This window comes from Mycetomoellerius zeteki, unplaced genomic scaffold (assembly GCF_001594055.1).
Source record: "Mycetomoellerius zeteki isolate Tzet28-1 unplaced genomic scaffold, Tzet1.0 scaffold301, whole genome shotgun sequence".
Lineage (NCBI taxonomy): Eukaryota > Metazoa > Arthropoda > Insecta > Hymenoptera > Formicidae > Mycetomoellerius > Mycetomoellerius zeteki.
Window position 1 is genome coordinate 162347 of NW_017257285.1, and position 20185 is coordinate 182531.

At 39.3% G+C, this 20185-nt stretch overlaps 2 protein-coding genes across 3 annotated transcripts in view; one reads left to right on the forward strand and one right to left on the reverse strand.

The window, feature by feature from the left end:
• The first annotated feature begins 262 nt into the window (after window positions 1–262).
• On the forward strand, window positions 263–3249 carry LOC108724495 (cell division cycle protein 123 homolog). The gene is made up of 6 exons (XM_018450896.1): window positions 263–588; window positions 682–786; window positions 1118–1340; window positions 1460–1582; window positions 1662–1921; window positions 2029–3249. Exons 1-6 carry the CDS (start codon window positions 379–381, stop codon window positions 2089–2091), a joined length of 984 nt encoding a protein of 327 aa, XP_018306398.1. The 5' UTR covers window positions 263–378; the 3' UTR covers window positions 2092–3249.
• Window positions 3250–8976: 5727 nt separating this feature from the next.
• Window positions 8977–20185, reverse strand: part of LOC108724507 (mucin-4) — a 68331-nt gene continuing 57122 nt past the window's right edge. Inside the window, exons 5-10 of one of the 2 annotated variants that reach the window (XM_018450927.1) lie at window positions 19047–19273; window positions 18010–18336; window positions 12824–17725; window positions 11830–12634; window positions 10878–11169; window positions 8977–10734 (exon numbers count right to left, since the gene is read on the reverse strand). In XM_018450927.1, the coding sequence (XP_018306429.1) occupies window positions 9168–10734; window positions 10878–11169; window positions 11830–12634; window positions 12824–17725; window positions 18010–18336; window positions 19047–19273 (8120 nt within the window). In that variant the 3' untranslated portion in view covers window positions 8977–9167. Of the gene's footprint in view, window positions 10735–10877; window positions 11170–11829; window positions 17726–18009; window positions 18337–19046; window positions 19274–20185 lie in introns of both variants that reach the window. The other variant, XM_018450926.1, reaches the window with a different exon arrangement.

Genomic DNA, 20185 nt, shown 5'->3' on the forward strand with positions numbered 1-20185 from the left:
TCTTCAATGCGTAGTCTGATTCCGGCCTAATGGTCAATCATTGGTCAATCTTCAATCTCAATCTTCAATGCCTAGTCTGATTCCAGCCTTAAGATGCTAATACGATTTTCTGATTGGGTCATGCACTAGCTTAAGACCATCTTGAATCTTGAGCAACGTCTATGGATTCCACTTTTTATAATCTAGTGACTTTACTGCTGGTCAACAGCAGAGTCCTCTAAATGATTTGACTCTGGTACCAAATTGCATCAAATCTTTCAGGAGGATCAATTTGTGGTTAAGTTGATGAAAATTTAATGAGATTCCAATAATCTTTTATAAAACATAATTTTAAATAAAGCACGTATAAATTACATACGTAAAAAACATCCGAGAAAGATGGTGAATGATTCAAAACTGGAGTGCTCCTTTTCTTCTTGGTATCCAACATTCAAGAAAAATTCCTTAGAGGCTAAAATTCTTCACGTTACCGATGAGGTTTTAAAATATTTGGAGCATGATACGTTTGTATTGCCTCTTGAGGTAGCGAAATCTTTACCGGAGAATTCCGAATGGGCTGACGGCTCACCAGTGACACGCGAAGAAGAGGTATTTATTAATATATTTTAGGGAATAACAGAATTATAACCTTTATTTTAAATTTATATATATAATCAATTATAATATGTAAATCGTTTTTAGGAAACGGATTATCAACCGACATTCCCTGAATTTAGTCAACAAATACAGGAAGTATTAGATGAATACGATGCAGTATTTGTCAAAACAAATTGGAGTACACCTGCGGTAAATTATTTTCTACCGTTTCTTTCATTCTTATTTCGCAAACATTTCTTCCAAAATTCCTATTTTTCAGGAAATATAATATAAATAAGCATGTATGTCAACATAAAAAAAGTACCATGTGCAATAAAAACCAAAAATTCCTTTTTTAAAATAACTTCTCATTTGATGGATCAAATAACCTGTTCATAAATTTTCTGTTATATTAATAGCAATATAACACAGTAGTATAATTTTGTGATAATTGTTTTAATGTAGTTATAATATGATTTATATTAAGATAAAAAGAAAATTCTAGTATAATTTATAATATGTAATTGTAATTATGTTATAGGATGCTATGTGGGTTGCACCCACAAAGACTCTCAAATGTAACACGCTAGAAGAGATCTATTTATTATTGAAAAGCTCCGATAGGATTGCCAAAGATCTGACCATCGCAAAATCTTCGAAGAACTGCGAGAATCCTTTGCCATTCTGTCTGGTGTTGAAACAATGGCGGGATATTAATCCTTGCACAGAATTTCGTTGCTTTGTCATAGACAATGAGCTCATCGGTAACTTATCAACTTAAGTTTTCTTTTCCTCAATTGTTAAATTTTATTAACTGCTTTTGCTTTTCTTTTTTTGCTTCTACAAAGTTAACTTTTACAATAACAAATCATATTTTATGCAGCTATAAGTCAGAGGGATATATCACAGTACCATAGTTCCAACGAGTTACAAAAATATGACATACAGACAGACATCAAGAGCCTGTTTTTAGAGCGCATCAAAGGCAAATTTCCGTTGCGCAACTGTAAGTAGAGCACCATATTAAAATTAGTAACAGTATTCAAATTCTTATTAGCTCACAGAGTTAACTTTATTTCTGGCAGATTCCTTCGACGTTGTACGATATAAGAAAGATAAAGTAAAGATAATAGATTTTGGTGTAATGGATGCAGCGTCTACGAAAGGAACGCTTTTTACGTATGACGAATTGCAAAATCATATTGAAAACACGCCAGAATTCCGTTTTATTGGGGAGGAAATAGGTATTCAGCCAAAGCCTCCAATGCAATTTTGTATTCCGCAAGAGATCAGCGAGTTTTTCCAATCGAGAGATAATGTCACGTTGCTGGACTTTATTCAAAGGGTATGTCTTCTGGTTATTGAAGAAATACGCTTGCAAAATTTAGCGATTTATTTTAGTCTTTAGATTTGACACTCGATTACGACAATCGAAACTTTTCTTTGTTGCAGGAAGTGGAAAGTCAACGGAAAGAGCATGAAAAAGAAAATGCTAACGTTTCAGAAAGTACTTGATGTATATATAACGTATAAATAAATATTTTCCTTATATATAAACATCAGCTGTAACTCTTTTACTCACATGTATAAGGGATACAAAACTTAAGAGAGGTATTATAAATTATTGTTACATTTTATCTTTCTCAAAGAAGGCTAATATCTACTAGTAAGTACACGCGCTAATAAATATACGCGATTACACAACGCGAACGGATTCTAATCTTTAAATCTTGTACATTACATTTTAGCCTGTTTAAATTCTACATTTTGAGATCATTCGATTACATCTCAGTGCCAAAAGGAATAATCGAACTTGTTCAATTATCTCGCTCTTTCTAAGTTATCAAATTCTGTTGGTTTCTTCATTCCGGGTTCGATACACGTTACAAGAAATTCAGAATTACCTGCATGCAACACAGATCATACCATGATCTGTCGATTGAGTTAAAGCCGATAATTCTCGTGTCATGATACAATCTGAAGCTTTCGATTTATGTAAATGTATATAAGTAGATGCAATTAAATGCTCTTGATCACCAAATCGCTCCTGTATTTTGGGATGCGACGCGTCTGCATGTGTATGTGTATATGTGAATGAATGTACACCGACAGGATATTTAAATACAGAACTTTCACTTTTATTCTGCCAGACTCTCTTTTTCTATCATTACATTACATAAAACGATTAAAGGCTATCCTACCGCTTGAAAGAATTATCATAATATTGCAGTATTTTTCGAGCCATCGGCCTTTTTACCGAGCGACGTCCCTTATATAGAAAATATGTCTTGTTTATGTACAATATGCAATCCTTAATACTTCAGTTTTGAAAAAGGATCCCCGATATATGTACCTCCGGACAAGTTAATACGCTGTACAGTCATATCCAAGGAGTATTTTCATCTTTCTCTCCCTTTCTATGTTTCTTTCTGTTTCCTCCCTCGTTCTCGCATCTCATAATCTTCATAAAAACAAAAACCATAGGATGGGGCGACTACTGCTGTGTGCGATTTTATCATTTTTATCAGTGGACCATGGTACATTTCTGAAACCCGAACTCCTCGCAAAACGACCCAGCAGCTTTTCGCATCGGGCCTCGCACTTCATCTATATATATAGTTCTGCCGAGTATTAACGACGAAAAATGCTTAAATTCTAATTTTTCGTAACATATCGATTTCATTAATTTTTTAGTAATGCAAATACGTTTTTCTTGAAATTATACAACATATACGTATATATTATATATATATATATATAATTTAAGTTATGCTGAAAACCAATATAAAAGTTATTATCTTTTGCCAATTCTTAGAAAAATACTACAGAAATATTATTCTATATTTTGACGTTACTTAAAAATTGAACGTATAAACTGTTCTAAATTTCTGAATGAGTTATTTCAGATTTAAGAGAATAATAATATAATAAAGTGGCTCTACATTTTCCTCTATCATACTTATCGTGTAATTTAGTCGAGAGATTTAGAGATTCGGTGGAAAGCAAACCATATTTCCATCACGCATTTATCGAATCTTATTTAAATAACTTCGTAATTCTCTTATCATTCAGCAAACAAAAATAGGCGATTGCGCTTGATTTTTAATTCGAGATATGAGGCAAAGACCTGTCATCTGTTAAGTGCAATATGATGAAAAAAGTTGCGAAGTCGCTTCGCAAAACAAAACCTTATTTACAAAGTATCTTCTTCTGCGAGCGAAATACGGCAGATTGTTTCGTCGCTACTTTGTTACACGGACAACCTCTCCGATTGCAATTTGTGTCTCTTGCCCACAATATATACGCGAATACCAATCGAATGGATTTTATGTAAAAAGTTCCAAAGCACCCTTATATGAAAAACTAAGCTTGATTTTTTTCTAGAGGGAAGTACGATGCCATTTCGATAAAAATAATTTACAGCATTTATCGCTGTTCCTATGACTAACAACAAAAACAAGGAATGAGGATACCATCCAGATACCTCTAATATAAAATAATTTATCTCATAGATTAATCAGAGTGGTGCACGGTTCCTTTTACATAAAAACTCTTCGCAACGATCTCCGGGAAATATTTCTTCTCGAGATCGCGAAAGGCCGTGTCCCTTCGTAGTGGATTTCATTTTTGAAGGACATCCGGATTCTCAATGCGTTCAGTACAAGGACCACTCAGTAAGCAAAAAAGGAATTAATATGTTTATTTGTTATAATATTCGTAATGTAGAATATTTATTAACTATAATAATGATAATCTTTATACTTCTTACTTATTATTGTTTATTATTTCTGTAAAGACATGAGAGCGTGAGCGCGGTTTTAAAGAAATAATTAACAGGAATATAGGTAAAAAATATAATATTAAAGATTATCTATAATAGATAAGTTATTTCACGAAATTATAATAAACATACTAATTTCTTTCTTTCTCACTAACGTAAGAGCTCAGTGAACGATCCCTAGTATTGAATGCGCTCAACAATATTCAACGCGTATGTATAGCGGTGTACCGTCTAAGACATGTTCCCCGCGTGAAACACGTGGTTCCACGTGGTTCACATCATTTTTCTATCGTTCGTTATATACACAGGAGCGCATCTTTTTTTTCGCGTTCGCTACGACGATCGTTCTCCGTGATCAGTTTCGCGTTCTTACATTCGTACACTCGCCCTCGGTTCTCCCCTCACAATCTGGTCGCTCAAATTATTTCGATTGATTTGTGCTAGACGACATTGCGTAGCTTAATGAATGTACATTTTTGCGGTGTACCGCCGTTTGCTCGTCCTCCGAGTCTCTTTCTCACCCTTCCTTTTTCCGCCCTTTACTCGCTCGCAAATTCATCCCCTTCGCTCGTTTCTTTTCTTTTACGTCGCTCGTTTTAATGATACTAAAGTGACGTACAACAGCATTCGCACATTCTCTCGATTCTCTTTTTCCCTTTTGCATCTCCTTTCACTCCTTCACTCGCTCTTCTTCTTTCTCTCTCTCTCTCTCTCGCTCTCTCGAATACTGGTAGGGTGTTGAGTGACAAAAACAGTAGTCTTAACAAACATACGATACAAAAACTCTTAAGTTATCGCCTAACGGCCAGTGTAAAGCGGGTTGTTTTATTTTATCATTATTTTTTTTCCTTCTTCTCTCTCCCTCTTTCTTCTTTCCTCCCTTCCTACCTCTTTAAGTACCTGAAGAAGCTATGCTTTGGGAAATCTCGCCTTGATCCGCAAACGCTAAGGCCTGAAACCGATGTGGAATCTCGGTGAGATCTGATCTTCGATACGTCCTTACTGGTGACGATCGTAGAAGCCGACAATCCGCGTACACACCTTTGAGCATCGGAAATCGAGCTCGCCGAAATTACATCGACTCCGATCCTCGCCCTCAAACGCATCCCCTTTTTTCTCTTTCTCTCTTTCCTGCTCCTTCCCTTAAATCCGCGCCTAGGATTTGCCTTAACGATGAAGACTACGCACCCCTCTATGATAAATGCGATTGGTACGACTAAATTGGGTGGCGAAAGGCCCGACTATCACCGACGAATCGAGTAGTACACGCGCATCCGAGTAGTACACGTGCATGAGCTAGAAGCTATCTCCCAATGACGTCCCCTTTCAAAAAATACGCATCTCTATTTGATGCGAGACACTCGCTCGGAATTTTATACACGCGAAGACATGTCGCTCTGACATCTCTTCGTTATTTTTCTCCCTCCATCTCCTTTCTTTTCTTTCTCTCTCTCTAATATACAGGAAGATAGAGCTCGTCTTCTTACTTTTATCGCGGGAATAAATATATTGAACTTGTCCTCGCTTTATACAAGTGGCTCGAGTGGAAACGCGATTCTCTCTTTCTTTGGGATACGCTTCTCTCGCGTTGAAATGAAGAAACACCGAGAGAGCCGCGAAAGAAAATCGTCGTCAATGTAAAACGAAAGAGACGGTCTACAAAAAAAAAACAAAAGCGTTCCTTTTTTTATAAATCAATTAATTTGATCTATAAATAAAGCTTTCAGGTTTACGTTCTTTCGATTAAAGAGTAAATCCTCTCGCATTTCTGTAGACCGCCTCGATTACATAAAATTTGACTTCAATACGAAAATAAATACTTTAATACAGAAAAAAAATAATACGATCGCTCTCGTAAATAAAAGTGTAATCTTTTTCCCTTCGTAACAAAATTAAATCAAAGAAAATTCTTCAGAAGAATATGTGTGTGATCTAGGCCACGCTATATATAATAAGATCGCATTAATGTAAATTCCGCCTTTTAATTCCTACAGTCAAAAGAGTGGCGAGTTAACATAAATATTACTTAAAACATAAATTTATTTACATATATTTCCTCACTGTTACAGAATATTTCTTCCCATGACTAAATCCCAAAATATATTTTTAGCGCTCTAAATTGTATTTAAAATAAAATAATTTGAATTGAATGTGACTGCGCGCGAATACGAAAAAAAGGAAGAAAAAGAACAAGCGTCGGCGTGCTTCTTCTCGGAAAACGCGATTCACGTTTTCACGCCGCGAGATCATAGAATTTTCTATTGCGTAAGAAACATGAACGCGTACGGTACAATTACATACATGGATATTCGAATTTCCACGCTCCAAAGCTGTGGTAATCGAGATAAATTAGGAAGAGATGAAGCGCACGAGGTAGGTATCTTGTTCGTCCTTTAACTGATGAATGAGGAAACCGAAAGGAACGTATTTCGCGAATATATAGTTATATTTATAACGAGAAACGATTATATTCACACAATTCTCGTAGAGATAAAGATATTAATCATTTCATTTACTAGCATCTCTATTTACGTGTAGAATATGTAAATCAGAAAGAAACTGACAGAAAAATCGATTAACACTCCGCCTTATTTAGACTTCATATATAACATGATTCACATCAAAATTAATTAGAAAAAAGATTGCAGCGCTTTTTAACAATTGTTTCAACGCTATTCTGTTAAAAAATATTATTGTATTATATATAAATAACTTTTTCATAATTTTTTAATATTCGCGAAATTAAAAATTATACTAATTCGGAAAGTAGAAGTTTCCTCTTTGATCTCTGTTTAGTGTAAACCATAATCATAAGTAATCTCTGTATTAGAAAAAGAGAGTATGATAATGTGATGATAATAATTATATATTATTATATCCAACAAATATTACATCCTTAATTCTCTTCTAAATATAATATTAACAATTATTGAGACAAATATATAATTAAATTATCATATTCTATGGAAATAAAAAAAAAGAAAACAAAAAGGTCTACAGAATGTGTGATTAGATTAATTTAATTATATACAATTTACATATTCTACACGTATACTGCTGCTCGCTTTCCACATTGATTCATTACGCGTTTCCCTCAACGCCTTCTCGACAGAGCCTTCACTTTGGTTCATATCACGTAATGAGACACTATTCACAGGAACAGTTACACCTCGATTACTTGAAGCTACGATATTCTTTTTCTTGCAACATCGAAAGAGAACAGAAAAAGAGAGAAAGAACAAACTCGACAAAGTTCTCTACATATTTATACATATATATCGCGCGCCGGGATAAAAATTTTTGGAATGGATATCAGCGCCCGACGTACGTTTTCATTAATTATAATTATCAATAACGAAATGTTAGATAAACTTATACTCCCATGCAGCCTATTCCGTTCTCACGAGCTTTTACAAGTTACAAGTTTTAGAGTAAGTCCATAGTAAAATTTGCAGGCATTCACACGTTTCACGGTAGCACACGGAGATACGATATAAATAAATCTATCATTCTCGTCTGAAACAAAGTGAAGCGTTTTTGTACTAAAGTGCAGCGATATATATAATATTATACCTTTTTAATGAATTATCTACGCAATGTACAATCGTGGATTTTTACATGCACCATGACAAGGTATGGTCGGGCCGTACAACAGACAGCTGTTAGAATGATCCGTAGAATATGTTATTGCCACTCTATATCTTTTTCTTTTTTTTTCTAACTCCCAATTCATACGCCTCGCGCGCTTGAATTGGGCGTTATCGTCTTTATCCAAATGACTCCGCATTCTTCGTGGATCGCCTAAGAGCAGAGTGTCGAAAATTTACAGCGGCAATTTTCTCTCTATATAAAGTTAGAATTATACAGATATAGGTAAGCATTACATGAAAGGCAAAGACGGATGCGACTCCCAAGGAGACCGCATGTCCTTGTTACTATATCCTAATATTTTTTTTTGAAAAGAGAACTCTATTATTATTTGTCTATTCAGTCTGACCACACCATGTTACAACGTGGAATAGCTTTGCCATGATAGACACTGTAAATTGAATTATATAAATTCAGGCTCTCTCTCTTTATTCTGCGAGGGATCTATTAACGATCGTTATGGTTTTGCTTGCTCCTTTTACCTTAACGCTTTGTTCACTCGTCGCCTATTCCTTGCCACAAAAACGACTTGACTAGATTGCATCGCTAAAACGGTCCTTAACGATTTAAAATCTAAGTCTGTCATACATAAATGATCTGTACCTTACAATCTAATATCGTAATTAACACCTAATGGTAGAGGGATGATCTACTGTTATCGACGAAAACTATTTAGTAGTAAATCGTATGCCTATTATACTTCCGTCCTTTCTCTCCCTCTCTTTCTCTCTTCTTTCACACATTCATTCATACATATATTAATATGCACGCATACCGACGTAAAGTAAATCCACTGTTAATTAAACTCATGGAGAATATTTCTTTTGCTCGCACTTGAGGCTGCCCGCTTTCTGCAGGTGTTAGTGCAGCTGCCGAATGTTCCAAATATTATAAGTGTGATAGATTCACGGAGCTTGCGTCTAAGCGCGTTTTTGATAATATTTACAATGCCATCGTTACGGATCTTTTGATCCGCGAATAAGATTGTTCGCTGTCCGAATCATGTTTTTTTTTTTTTAGCGAAAAGTGTCAAATTCCCGGCCCGGTTTCGATCGCGCTAAAACGCCCGCATCGTCGTCGCATCGTAAACCACCGACGACGACGACACGCTAATGATATAACAACACGTTGCGATGCTCGCGCGAGCGTTCGATCGCTAGGACTACCTCTTCTTGCCGGGCTGCTTCGATGGCAACCGCTTCTTCAGCTTGTGATCCGTCGATTTGATCGTTGTTGTTGCCGTCGTCTTCTTTTTCGGTCGTTCCGGCGAACCGTTGCAGCACGCGCAGTTCTTCTTTACGTGACAACGCAAACTAGACCTTCTGGCGCGGCAATCTGTCGGCTCCATCACGATATTACTCGCTTCGTCCTCCGATGCCTCTGATGCCTTGTCACTTGATATTACCATTGATTCTGTCATCGCTATCGATTCAACCTTAGAAATTCGTTTCGGAAGCGCCGTCGCTGTTACTGTCGTTAATTTGTGATCGGTGCGGTTCAAGATCACTCTTGCAGCATTCACCTGCAGTTTGTCCTTTTTCTTTATGTAGGTGCAGTGCCGATCGGACGACAAGGGTTTTAACGTTTGTACACTATCCTCCAGGCCATTGCTCAACGTGACGTTGTCTTCCAACTGGCTACTGATAGACTCGCTGATGCTGGAGTCCTCATCGTCGCTGCTGGATCTTGTGCGCTCGGACATTGGGCTCTCCCATGCCATATAGTCCATACGCATCTTGGACGATGATACGCGCTTTTTGTTGGCATATGTGTATTTATTGTGCGTGGACAGCAACGGCCCGGCCGCAACCAACGGTGACAACGGCGACGGTATGGTATGATGATCTGCAGTATTACTGCTTAAGAGAGTCAAACTTTCGTCGCCCGAACTTACTGCCGAAGTGTTGTTAGCGTTAATGCTGGGCGGCAACGATTCCGAATCCAAGTCGATGTCCAGTTTCATGTTAGATGGTATGCTGGATACACTACTGGGTGTTCCTTCTTTTGAGTCGATCCTCGAGGTCAGTTTCACGCGATGACTCATATCTTTTGACGAATCGTTTTCCAAAGAGCCAAGGTTCGCGGGTGATAGCCTCGAAATATCTGAGTTGCTGTTCGATGCTTCATCCTGACTTAGATTGTCCAGGGTCAATCGCATATGTTTCGCCGGAATGTCCAAGTGCAGATCTTCCTTCTCTCGCTTTCCTCTCTTCGACGAATTTAAGGCTCTCGCGCGTTGGCTCACGTTCCTTTTGCGTTCGTTCATCTTGAAATCGTTTGTTGGACTGGCGTCCCTACTGCCGCTAGATGAGTCCAAAGACCGGAAGTATGAACTGTTGTATGGTTTCATGCCTAGAGATTGACTGCAGGACGCATCCTGCGAGGAATGATCGAATGACGGAGAATGATTCGTGTCGAATAATAGATCTGCTTCGGGAAACAGCTCACTAGTGCTAGGTTCGTCAACTCCCAAATCTTCGCACTCCTCCGATAAGCTCTTTTGTACCTTGAGTTCGTATGGAGTCTTTCTCTCTATCCTTTGCTGCATTAGTTCGCGGTCCAATCTAGGATTCAGCTGCGATTTTAAATTCTTGTTGGAATATGAAGTATCTAAAGTGTGATTCATGAAGTACTTTTTCACACAGGACGTCTGATAGATCTGTCCGGCTGCCATTTCGATGCCTTGACCCTTGTTGATAATCTGTAGTACGCTCTCAGAGTTGTCATCCCTGAAATTTATCACGGTGTGTGTCAGTCGAGTTCTCTTTCTTAAAAATTTTAAGATTTAAAAAAAGGGGTTTGACTTTAGATAATATTTTAATTAGATGCAAATAAATTTTTATAATATGCTCGATATGATTCAAATCATTACCTGGAATATGTTTTCAATGGCTCATTGCTTAGTACGCTCATCGGTGTAGGAACGTATCTCCATGGCGTATCCGGCGATATCTTTCCTTCCGATTCCCATGCCTCTTGTAAACGTGCGTTTTCGTACAGCATCCCATTCCCAACTTTACAGGATCCATCGATTGTCTCGGTAGATTGCTGTACAGATGACTCTTGGCTGTCTGAACTGCTCGGTCCACCGGTTACCAGGAACTGCGTTGTGCTATCGATAACGCTCGATTGCTTGTTTGGAGAAGTAATACAAGACATAGAATCTATAAAAACAATATACGAGAAGAATTAATTGTACATGTATAAATGTCTGATGCCGAGAATCTATTACATGCTACTTACAATGTAAGCTATTCTAATACAAAATATATTGCTCACACAATATGGCTTGTCAAAGATTCATTTTTCTGTAAATTATAATACAGTTATGCAATCTATAATTAATTTGAAAAAGAAACGCTCCAATAGTCATCTTAAAAAATATATAAAATAAAAATTTGTTTATTAATATTTTTTTAATTTGAGTGATGAATTATTAAAAAAGTAATAATATGAGTTATTATATAACATTTTATATATTATATTATGAAAAAAATATAGAAACAACTAATAAAGATTTAAAAATAAAAAAGTATTAAAAATAAAAATCTAATTTTTTTAATGACTAGAGAAACATATATGCAGAAAATATATCTTGAACTTATGATATAATACTTAACTCTGTTTTTACTCTAACTATTTAGTCATAATAAATAATCAAAATAATTTTGAACATTAAACACAATAATTAGGAATTATTCCAATGCATATTACATCAAACAGCAATTAATAATGTGTTAATGTATCATATAAAAATGTGCTAACGTGGCAATTCATACGAAAAATAAAATAGCATTTCCACTATATGTCGGACAAGTCCTTACCAATTTTCGTATTATTCTGTAACGATGTGGCAATGCTCGTAGAAATCAAAGTTCTCGGCGATATGTTTTCCTGTATGCCGATAACGCTGTCGAATTTTCTCTTTACCGATTTTGGTGAAATAATTTTGGTACCGGACGTTATCTCGGTAGACGCTTCCTTCGTGTCTTTCTGCTGTTGCCGATTCGCATCGTTTAGCATGGCGTTCATATCAGTCTGCTGGGTAAAGGCAAGCGCAATGGCATCCGTCCGTAGGGATACCGGCTTCTCGGTATGTATCCTGTCCTGAGATTTCTTTTCCGGCGAATGAGAAACCGTAGCAGTCGGCGCAATGCAGACCACGTTTTCCGCTTTCAAGTTAGATGATAATTTATGTATGTTCGAGTTGAAGAATCTCGTGCTCTGCAGCGTCGGATTGCTGGTGATGACGCCGCATATTTGTTGGTTGTCTGATATTTCGTTGATATTCCTGGTTCCGATCAGACTGAGAGTAGGATTGTTTTTATTCACCACAATAGCGTTTGTCGGCGTTGATTCGACCGTCATCGCGTTACCAGCGACATCATTCTTCAATGTCAGATCGTTGATCACGCTCGGCTTATCCGACGTAGACACCGTCACAGTACCTACCTCTCCAGCAAACTGCGTGCTTCCGGTCTGCGATATTACCACGGGTGTGTTCTGAACGTTCTGCGCGCCAGTTAGTGTCTGATTGTTGTTCGATAACGTCTGCAGGGTAGGTTGCATCTTCATCTGTTTGACAGTTTGCGGTTGTTGAACATGAAGTTTGTTCTGATTGAGGATGGACTGTAACAGTAGAGTGTTGGAAACTGTAGTACCACCAGTCGTGCGTACAGTAGTCGGCATAGTCAACAACTTAGAACCGGATACTATAGTAAATTGATGCTGGGTGCCCTTCATCAGCGGTAACACGAAACTGGTAGGCATCAGTAACGGCTTGCTTGTAACTGAGGCGAGCGCCTCACTAACACTCACCGAACCGGACTGCAACGTTTCTTGAACAATTAACGCACGCGGTTGACCCGAGCCTGGCTCCGTAAAGATGAGATTACGCCGCTTCACGTTTAGTTCGATGTCGTCATTCGTCAAATTGCGCACTTCTACGTTCGCTTCCGCGCTCGATGGTTCCTCTGATGCAGAAAAACCAGCTGGACTGTCCTGTACATGTACAATACCACTAGACGAATCCTCGCTACCCATAGTCCTACCAAGATCGTCTGTAGTTGGGCTCAGTTCAGAAGTCTGCTGTCCCACCGGCTTGGCTTTGCTGGAACTTGATTTCTTTCTCTTTGATGATTGATTCGGATTAGTCGGCGGATTGGATCTTCTGCGGGGCGCCGGTTTGTTGTTGAGATCCGGCGAGTTTCTCAGCTGTTCAGCGTACTCATCCAGAATCGCATAGATCCTTTGGGCAGTCTGCTCGTCTTCCTGCGGTTTTTGCTGCGGTTTTGGTATAGGTGATGCTTTAGATGTATTGGTGGCACTACTTTTGACTACTTTGGGTGTCGATTTCTTCACATTGGTTTTGGCAGCGGTGGTTCCAGCTGCAGTGGACGGCGACGTCGATGGTGTTTTGCCAGCCGACGGTATCGGCGCTGGCGCCGGTGTCACGCATGGACTTGAGGAACTCTGAGACGTGACGCTCAGCGCCGGCGACGCCGCTGGACAATAGCTGGTGACCACGACAACCGGTGTCGTGGAATTGGTCGCTACTTTGGCGGGGCCGCTGTTCGGATTCACATAGGTCAAGGAGATCGCCTTCTGGGAGTATACAGATTCCTGTTGAAATGCCACATTATTGCCATTGCTGGCAAATGGCTCGCTATTCGCGCTGGATTGCGTCGGCATCATCAGTTGTTGCGCCAGAGTGCTAACGGATATCTGTTGCTGTTGTTTGCTTGCCTGAGTTTGTTGCGTGGTGGTCTGCGTCTGCACAGCTGTTGTAGTCGCGCTATTAGAGATCGACTGATGAGACTGCTGCGGTTGGATACTTCTCTCCTTTACCTGCTCCAGCACACTCTCGAACTCCCGTAACTGTTCCAGAGTTGTCGAGCTCACTTGATTGTTTACTTCAATCGGAGGACCGATTAAACTGTCTGTTCTCACAGTTTGCTGTTGCTGTTGCTGCTGTTGCTGTTGTTGCAATCTCGGTGTCAAGACAGCCTGGATGGCTCCTGTGAGATTTGGTTGTCTGACCGGACCACTACGGTGGATGATGTTAACCTTTACTACGGGAGCTCTGCCACTCGGTACCGAATTGGCGTGCGATATGATCGCTGGTGGGAGGATGTTGAGTTGATTCGGATTATTGCTGGTTATCACTTTGTGTGCGTATATAACACCGGTGTTCGACGAGGAGGCATTCTGTACAAGTTGTGTGATCGTTTGATTTGTGGCCTGATTTGAACCGATGGAGGCGTTCGCTGGACCATTATTACCGGAACTCGGTACAATATTAACTATCGACCTGCCAGATGGCAGTTGCAGATTTGGAATGATTGATTGCACATTGACGTTTCCAGAGTTCGCTTGCTGTTGTTGTTGTTGTTGAGGTTGATTATTTGGCACAGATGTCTGTACCGCTTTCGACAGATTCGTCGTTGTCTTCTGCGCGGATGTCGTCGTCGTTTGTTGAACGCCGCTAAGTGATGTATCTGTCGAAGCATTGGCAACTCCACTTGCAGTCGCATCGGCTGATATAGTGTACATAGAAGTTTTGCGGAAGGCCTGTTGGAACTTGGGCAGACCGGCATTCTGACCTGTTTGTGACGTATTCTTCACGGGACTAGTGCCGGTCAGTCGATCATAAGTGTTTCTGTTGGACAATACACCGCCTGTCACATCTGCACCGCGTTGCGTTGTCTGTCGCGTGAAGTTTGTGCCGCTACCGTCCTCCAAATTTTGCAGGCCTAAAAGGTTTCTCTGATTGGAGACAATTTGATTGGGATTACGAGATGAGAGATGGTAACTGCCATCTTTGCAGATAACCTTTAATGACTCAGACGCAATTAGTCCGCTCGAAGACATCGTGGTCGTCGCCGTAGTCATTGTTGTGGCTGTGATCACGCCCGCGCTTGCAGGCGAGGAGGGTGACTTTTTTGGTGATTGATTGTTCTGTTGGTTACTTGCGCGACGTATGTGCGTTATCGTTCTCACCGGACTCGACGATTCGGTAGCAGCAATGTCGAGTTGAACTACTGAGATGTTGTTGGTAGCCATCGTCGTCGGAATCATCGAACCCATAGTCGTCGGTGACGCAGCATCCAATGGCTGATTGCCCTCCTCGCCGATGGTATCGGGCGTCCCAAGGTTTGATGATGATCTCAGTGGTGGTGTCTGACCCGCTGGACTCATGCCGACACCGCTGTCGTGGCCGCCTGTTGAAGACGGGGTACCCGGCAGCTGTATACTGCTGTTGCCACCGCCACTACTGCTTTGGTTGCTTGCCACGCTTGGAGTGCGCGTCGGCCGTGGAGGCGTGCTGCCACTGACGCTAATGACCGTCGATGTGCTTGTGGCGGAACTCGGGCTCTGCGGCACGCTGTTTCTGGAGAGCTGGACAACATTCACTGTGGAACGCTGCCGCGGCGGTACCATCATATCCAACGAGTTCAGACCAGGCACATTTTTGGCCAATATGTCGGAATCCCTAACGGCTTTATCGAGAATATCATACTTGCTTTTACCCAAGTTGGACTTAACGAAATGACGATTGTCGCGACGTCCGTCGACTATCACGGGGCAGCTCTTTTCACTGGCGTTATTGCCATTCGCGGCACGTTGATTTTTTTTCTTCTGATACGTTATTACACCCTTGTTGTTTGACGAGAATGGCATCGTCTTCTGTATGTTGATCAACTCGCTGGTAATGTCACCACTACTCAACCGTTGCTGAGGTTTTTTGCCACGGCTCGCCAATTTAAGATCTGTCTCGTCCGCGCGTGTCAGCACAATCTTTGGGTTTAGATTTAGTGTGCTCAACAAGGGCGCAAATTTTGTAATGTTGTTGGTTGCTTGTTGCTCGGCATCCGTTCGGTTACCGTTGTTAGTATCTTTGTTCTTATTTAACAGATTCTTCTGCAGAATCTGCGAGATCCTCGTCGGTTTTTTCGAGCTTTGCGGCCTGAACATCCTAAGAGTTTTGAGCACCGCTGGATCACTTCGCCTTTCAGTAATAATGAATGGTGCCGCAGCGGTGTACGCTGACCCTTTGATCGTCTCACGCTTGTTTTCGTCCATGTCGGCGGAAAAAAGAGTGATGATGTCATTGCTGCTAACGTCAGAGCCACTGGCATCCTCATGCGTATTCGAATGTCGCACTTCGTCATTTACTAACATATGAAAATGTGAGACAGAGTCGACGCTGAGCTTCGATGTCTTCGAACGTTTCGTGCTGGGCTCTTTGCTGCTAGATTTGTTGGATTTCTTTTTGTTTTCTAACCTACAACCATCACTACCCAAGCTATCAGTTTGACTGTCCTGCGTAATGCTGTCGCTATCTGACACCGAGCTGATCCTATTCCTAAAATGCTTTGGTTTACGTTCAACACTGTCATATTCACTTTCGGATGATTCCAACTGGTGGATCTTCCGCGCTCGTGCGGTACGTCGCGGTACTCGCAACATACTACCGCTGTCGGAGTCCGTGGTAGTATCATCTAAACTGCGACGAACCGACGAACGTTTATAGCCTGCCGCCGGCTGAAAGCTACCGAATTGCTCGGAACTATCAGATGGTAGGTCAACCCACTGCTCATAGCCTTTCTCAATGCCGAAAAAGACATCCTTAGTATCGTCTTCCGATGGCCAATCCTTAAACTGCGAGTAATCAATATTCAGATACTTAAGCTCCTTATTCGTATTACGCATTTCTTCAGCGTTCTCCAAATATCGCTCGCATAAATTCTTCAACTCCTTCCAGTCTAGCACCCAGCTGAGCATGTGGTAACGCGGACTACTCAGAACTACGGCTAGATCGTCGCATAGTTGCGGTGACAAACCCAATTTTTTACCGTCCAGAATTTGACAGGGCACAGACTTTTCATCGTAATTTGCCGAACCTGTCACCGCGTCGCCCTTGATCAAGATCAACGCGTCTAACGTTCTCTCTACGTTCTTGTCTGGTATCGTACTCGTTTCGCCCAATTGTGATTTATCGTCATTCAGTTGGTTACTGCCGGAGAATTCGTCACAATTGAAACAGAGCTCACCGAGCATCTCGGATGAAGATTCATGCTTCAAATGTAACGGACACTTGCTGCTGGTCGACGTTGTTGGTATTGTCATGTCAGGCGATCTCATGTCGGGAGTCTTTGTCGTCAACAGGCTCTTTAACAACTGATCAGTCCGTTCGAATGTTTTCGTTACGTGATCGTTTTGAAAATCTACGCCTTTTGCGACGGTCAAATTTTGATGCAATGACTGCGCTTCCGAAACAGTCGAACTTAGCGAAGGCATCAAGGATGTTTCCGTGACGTTATCATTTTCTATTAACTCGGATTTTATTTCGACTTCAATGGCTGATATAGGAAGATGATCATCTTCTATAATTTCCTTGGGTTCCTCCTTGATTTTAATCTCCTCTTGCAAACCGCCATCTTCCTTCACCTTTCCACACGCCACCGCCAATTCCTTTATTCTGTCGTAACAGGTTCTGGTAGGATGTAAGGAGAATGCCGTCAAAACGCATTCTCTTGCGATGCCAATACTGCTGTCTACTACGTCCGCCAATTTAAGGAATTGCGTGCTCAGACGCTTGGCGGTTTCGCGCACCTTGTCCTTGTCCGACTTCGCCTTCTGACTCTCCAGCTCGTTCATATCTGTTGTTAACGCTCTGATGTACAGTTCGATCACCAATGGTTTTATACTCTCGCCAAACTGCAATTAAAAAGAAATCCAAGAAAAATAATATTCGTTTAATTGAGAGAAAAAGAATTATTCAATTTTTACTCTGAACATACAATAAAATAAAATCTAATTTTTCTGGCATTTTATTAACTTTTAATATATTTAACTTTTATCGATAATTCTATTCGCACACAATACAATTTTTTACTAATATCTCTAGCAAAATATATCCAGCAAAATGAAAAAAATCATATATGTAAATATTTTTTAATATTTTTCAAATATTAAATTTTTCAGATTAAATCTTTACTTACATGTTTTGCAAGTACTGCACAGAAGATATAAATATGTTGAGCACTTTCCGCGGGTTCAATTAATTTTCTAATCATGCCAGGCAAAGTCAGTGCAACGTCCTTCAATTTTGCGTGCAATAGCGCCCAAGAGTTCAAAATCTGCTCCAAAATATTTGCACCGGTTTCCGATACCGGTCGAACCATCCCGGCAGTAACGAGATACTGCGCGACCAATTCCGCGGCCTTTATCGAATTTCTCCAAACACGCGCCGTTCCATACTTCGTTGGCTTCTCACCGCTAAGCCTTTGGACCAATTCAAGCCCGTCGTTGAGGTCCATTAATTTTAACTGTAACAAAGCGCAGTTATGAATTCCAGCACGGCAATATTCACACAGAACGCAAAACACGCTTTTCTTCAAAGAAATGAGAATCGACCTTCTAAACTCATTTACTATAATTCTACTTTCCCACGATTCCAATCGTTTGAAAGATATATTTTTAAATTTTCTGAATACATCCTCGTACTTTTGCAGATCTTGGCAAATTAAGCAAGTAGGTCAATGTGATTCATGGCATAGTAATCTGACATTTTCAATGATTCTTTTTTGGAGCACTAAATGTGTCATAATTTCACTTCTCCGAACTAAATAAATTGGTTTAATCCGGGAATATAGTTCTTTTTTGTGTAAACGATTACCTGATCGTGCATTGAACTGTATTGAATTAAATATTGTATATATATATATATATATTGATTATGCTACAATTTACTACTATTTAAAATTATTATACAGATATATTATGAATTTACTAAATATATATATTTTCTTAAAACAATAGAGGAAATAAAAAAATAGATATGATATTCTCGATCAATAAAGGAACTACTATGGTTGAGCTTCATTTTCTCGCCGAAAAATCACCACAGATAATTATTCTCGGATTAAGGATATTGCTTGAAATTTGAAGATCTGTATGTTTTTGTTTTAGCAACTTCTGACAATTTAAATCGAATGAACATCCCTTGCATAATTTGACATTTTTGATCGACACTTACTTGAGCGAAAATATCTTGCGTGCGTTTCAATTTGTACAAGAGGACGATGTACACGTCGATCATGTAGTGGACGTGATGAGACTCCGAGAGCGACCGCAGCTGATCGCTTCGTCTGAGGGAGCGCACGCACGCGGCGGCGAGGTTCACCGCTATGTCCTCGCAGCGGTCCTCGCAGAGTATCTTCAGTCTCATCGTTAACAGCTCGCCTTCCTCCGAACAGCAGAATTCTAAAAGCACGTTTTTCTGTGGTTGCCATTCAACAACGCCGCAACTATTTACAGGATGCGAGAAAATTATATATCGTTGATGAATTCATTTGCTAATTAAATTTAATTATTAAAGAACTTATTCAGGCATCACAAACTATTCTCGGTCAGAATTAAAATAAAATCAAAAGCGCAATTCGGTCGCAAAATAAAATCATGAAATAAATCATAAATGTATGCAGAGGACAAAAGTTTCTCAAGTAATATTGGCATAAATGATAATAATATAAATGGCACTTCTAATTTTCTCTCTGTGAATTCACGACATACAACGATTTAAAGATAGTTGAACAAAGTTAAGAAATCAAAGAGACATAATTAGGCAAGTAAAATAATCTTGTCAGTGATTACACTCAAGAATAATTAAGAATCTAATATATGAAAAACAGATTATTATCGTATATTTGTATGTGTATCTATCACACTATGAGTGAATTCTTTTTTTAAATAAATGTAGAGTCTCCGGAAGATTGCTTCATTTTATGTGTAATTTTCAGTTACATACATTTTTAGAAAAACAAATAAAACTTTATTCTATCTCTACAATTAATGCTAAAAAGAATATGCATACAAAGTAGAGAACATTCCCAATTTTTATATTTAAAATTAAGACTTCATGAACCTCTATATTGACCAGTATGTAACGTAATTAATCTGGCATTACTAAAGCACAATATAATAAGTCTCAGGTACTACAAACATAATATTATTTTCCAAGTGTTAATAAAAAAAAGTTTTAAAATAATTTTAAAATAGATTCTATCAATTTTAAAAAAGTAATAAGAAATAAATAATTAGACTCCTTATAATTGTATATTTAATAGATACATTAATGTCTATTACATATCTGATACATAATATATCAGATACATT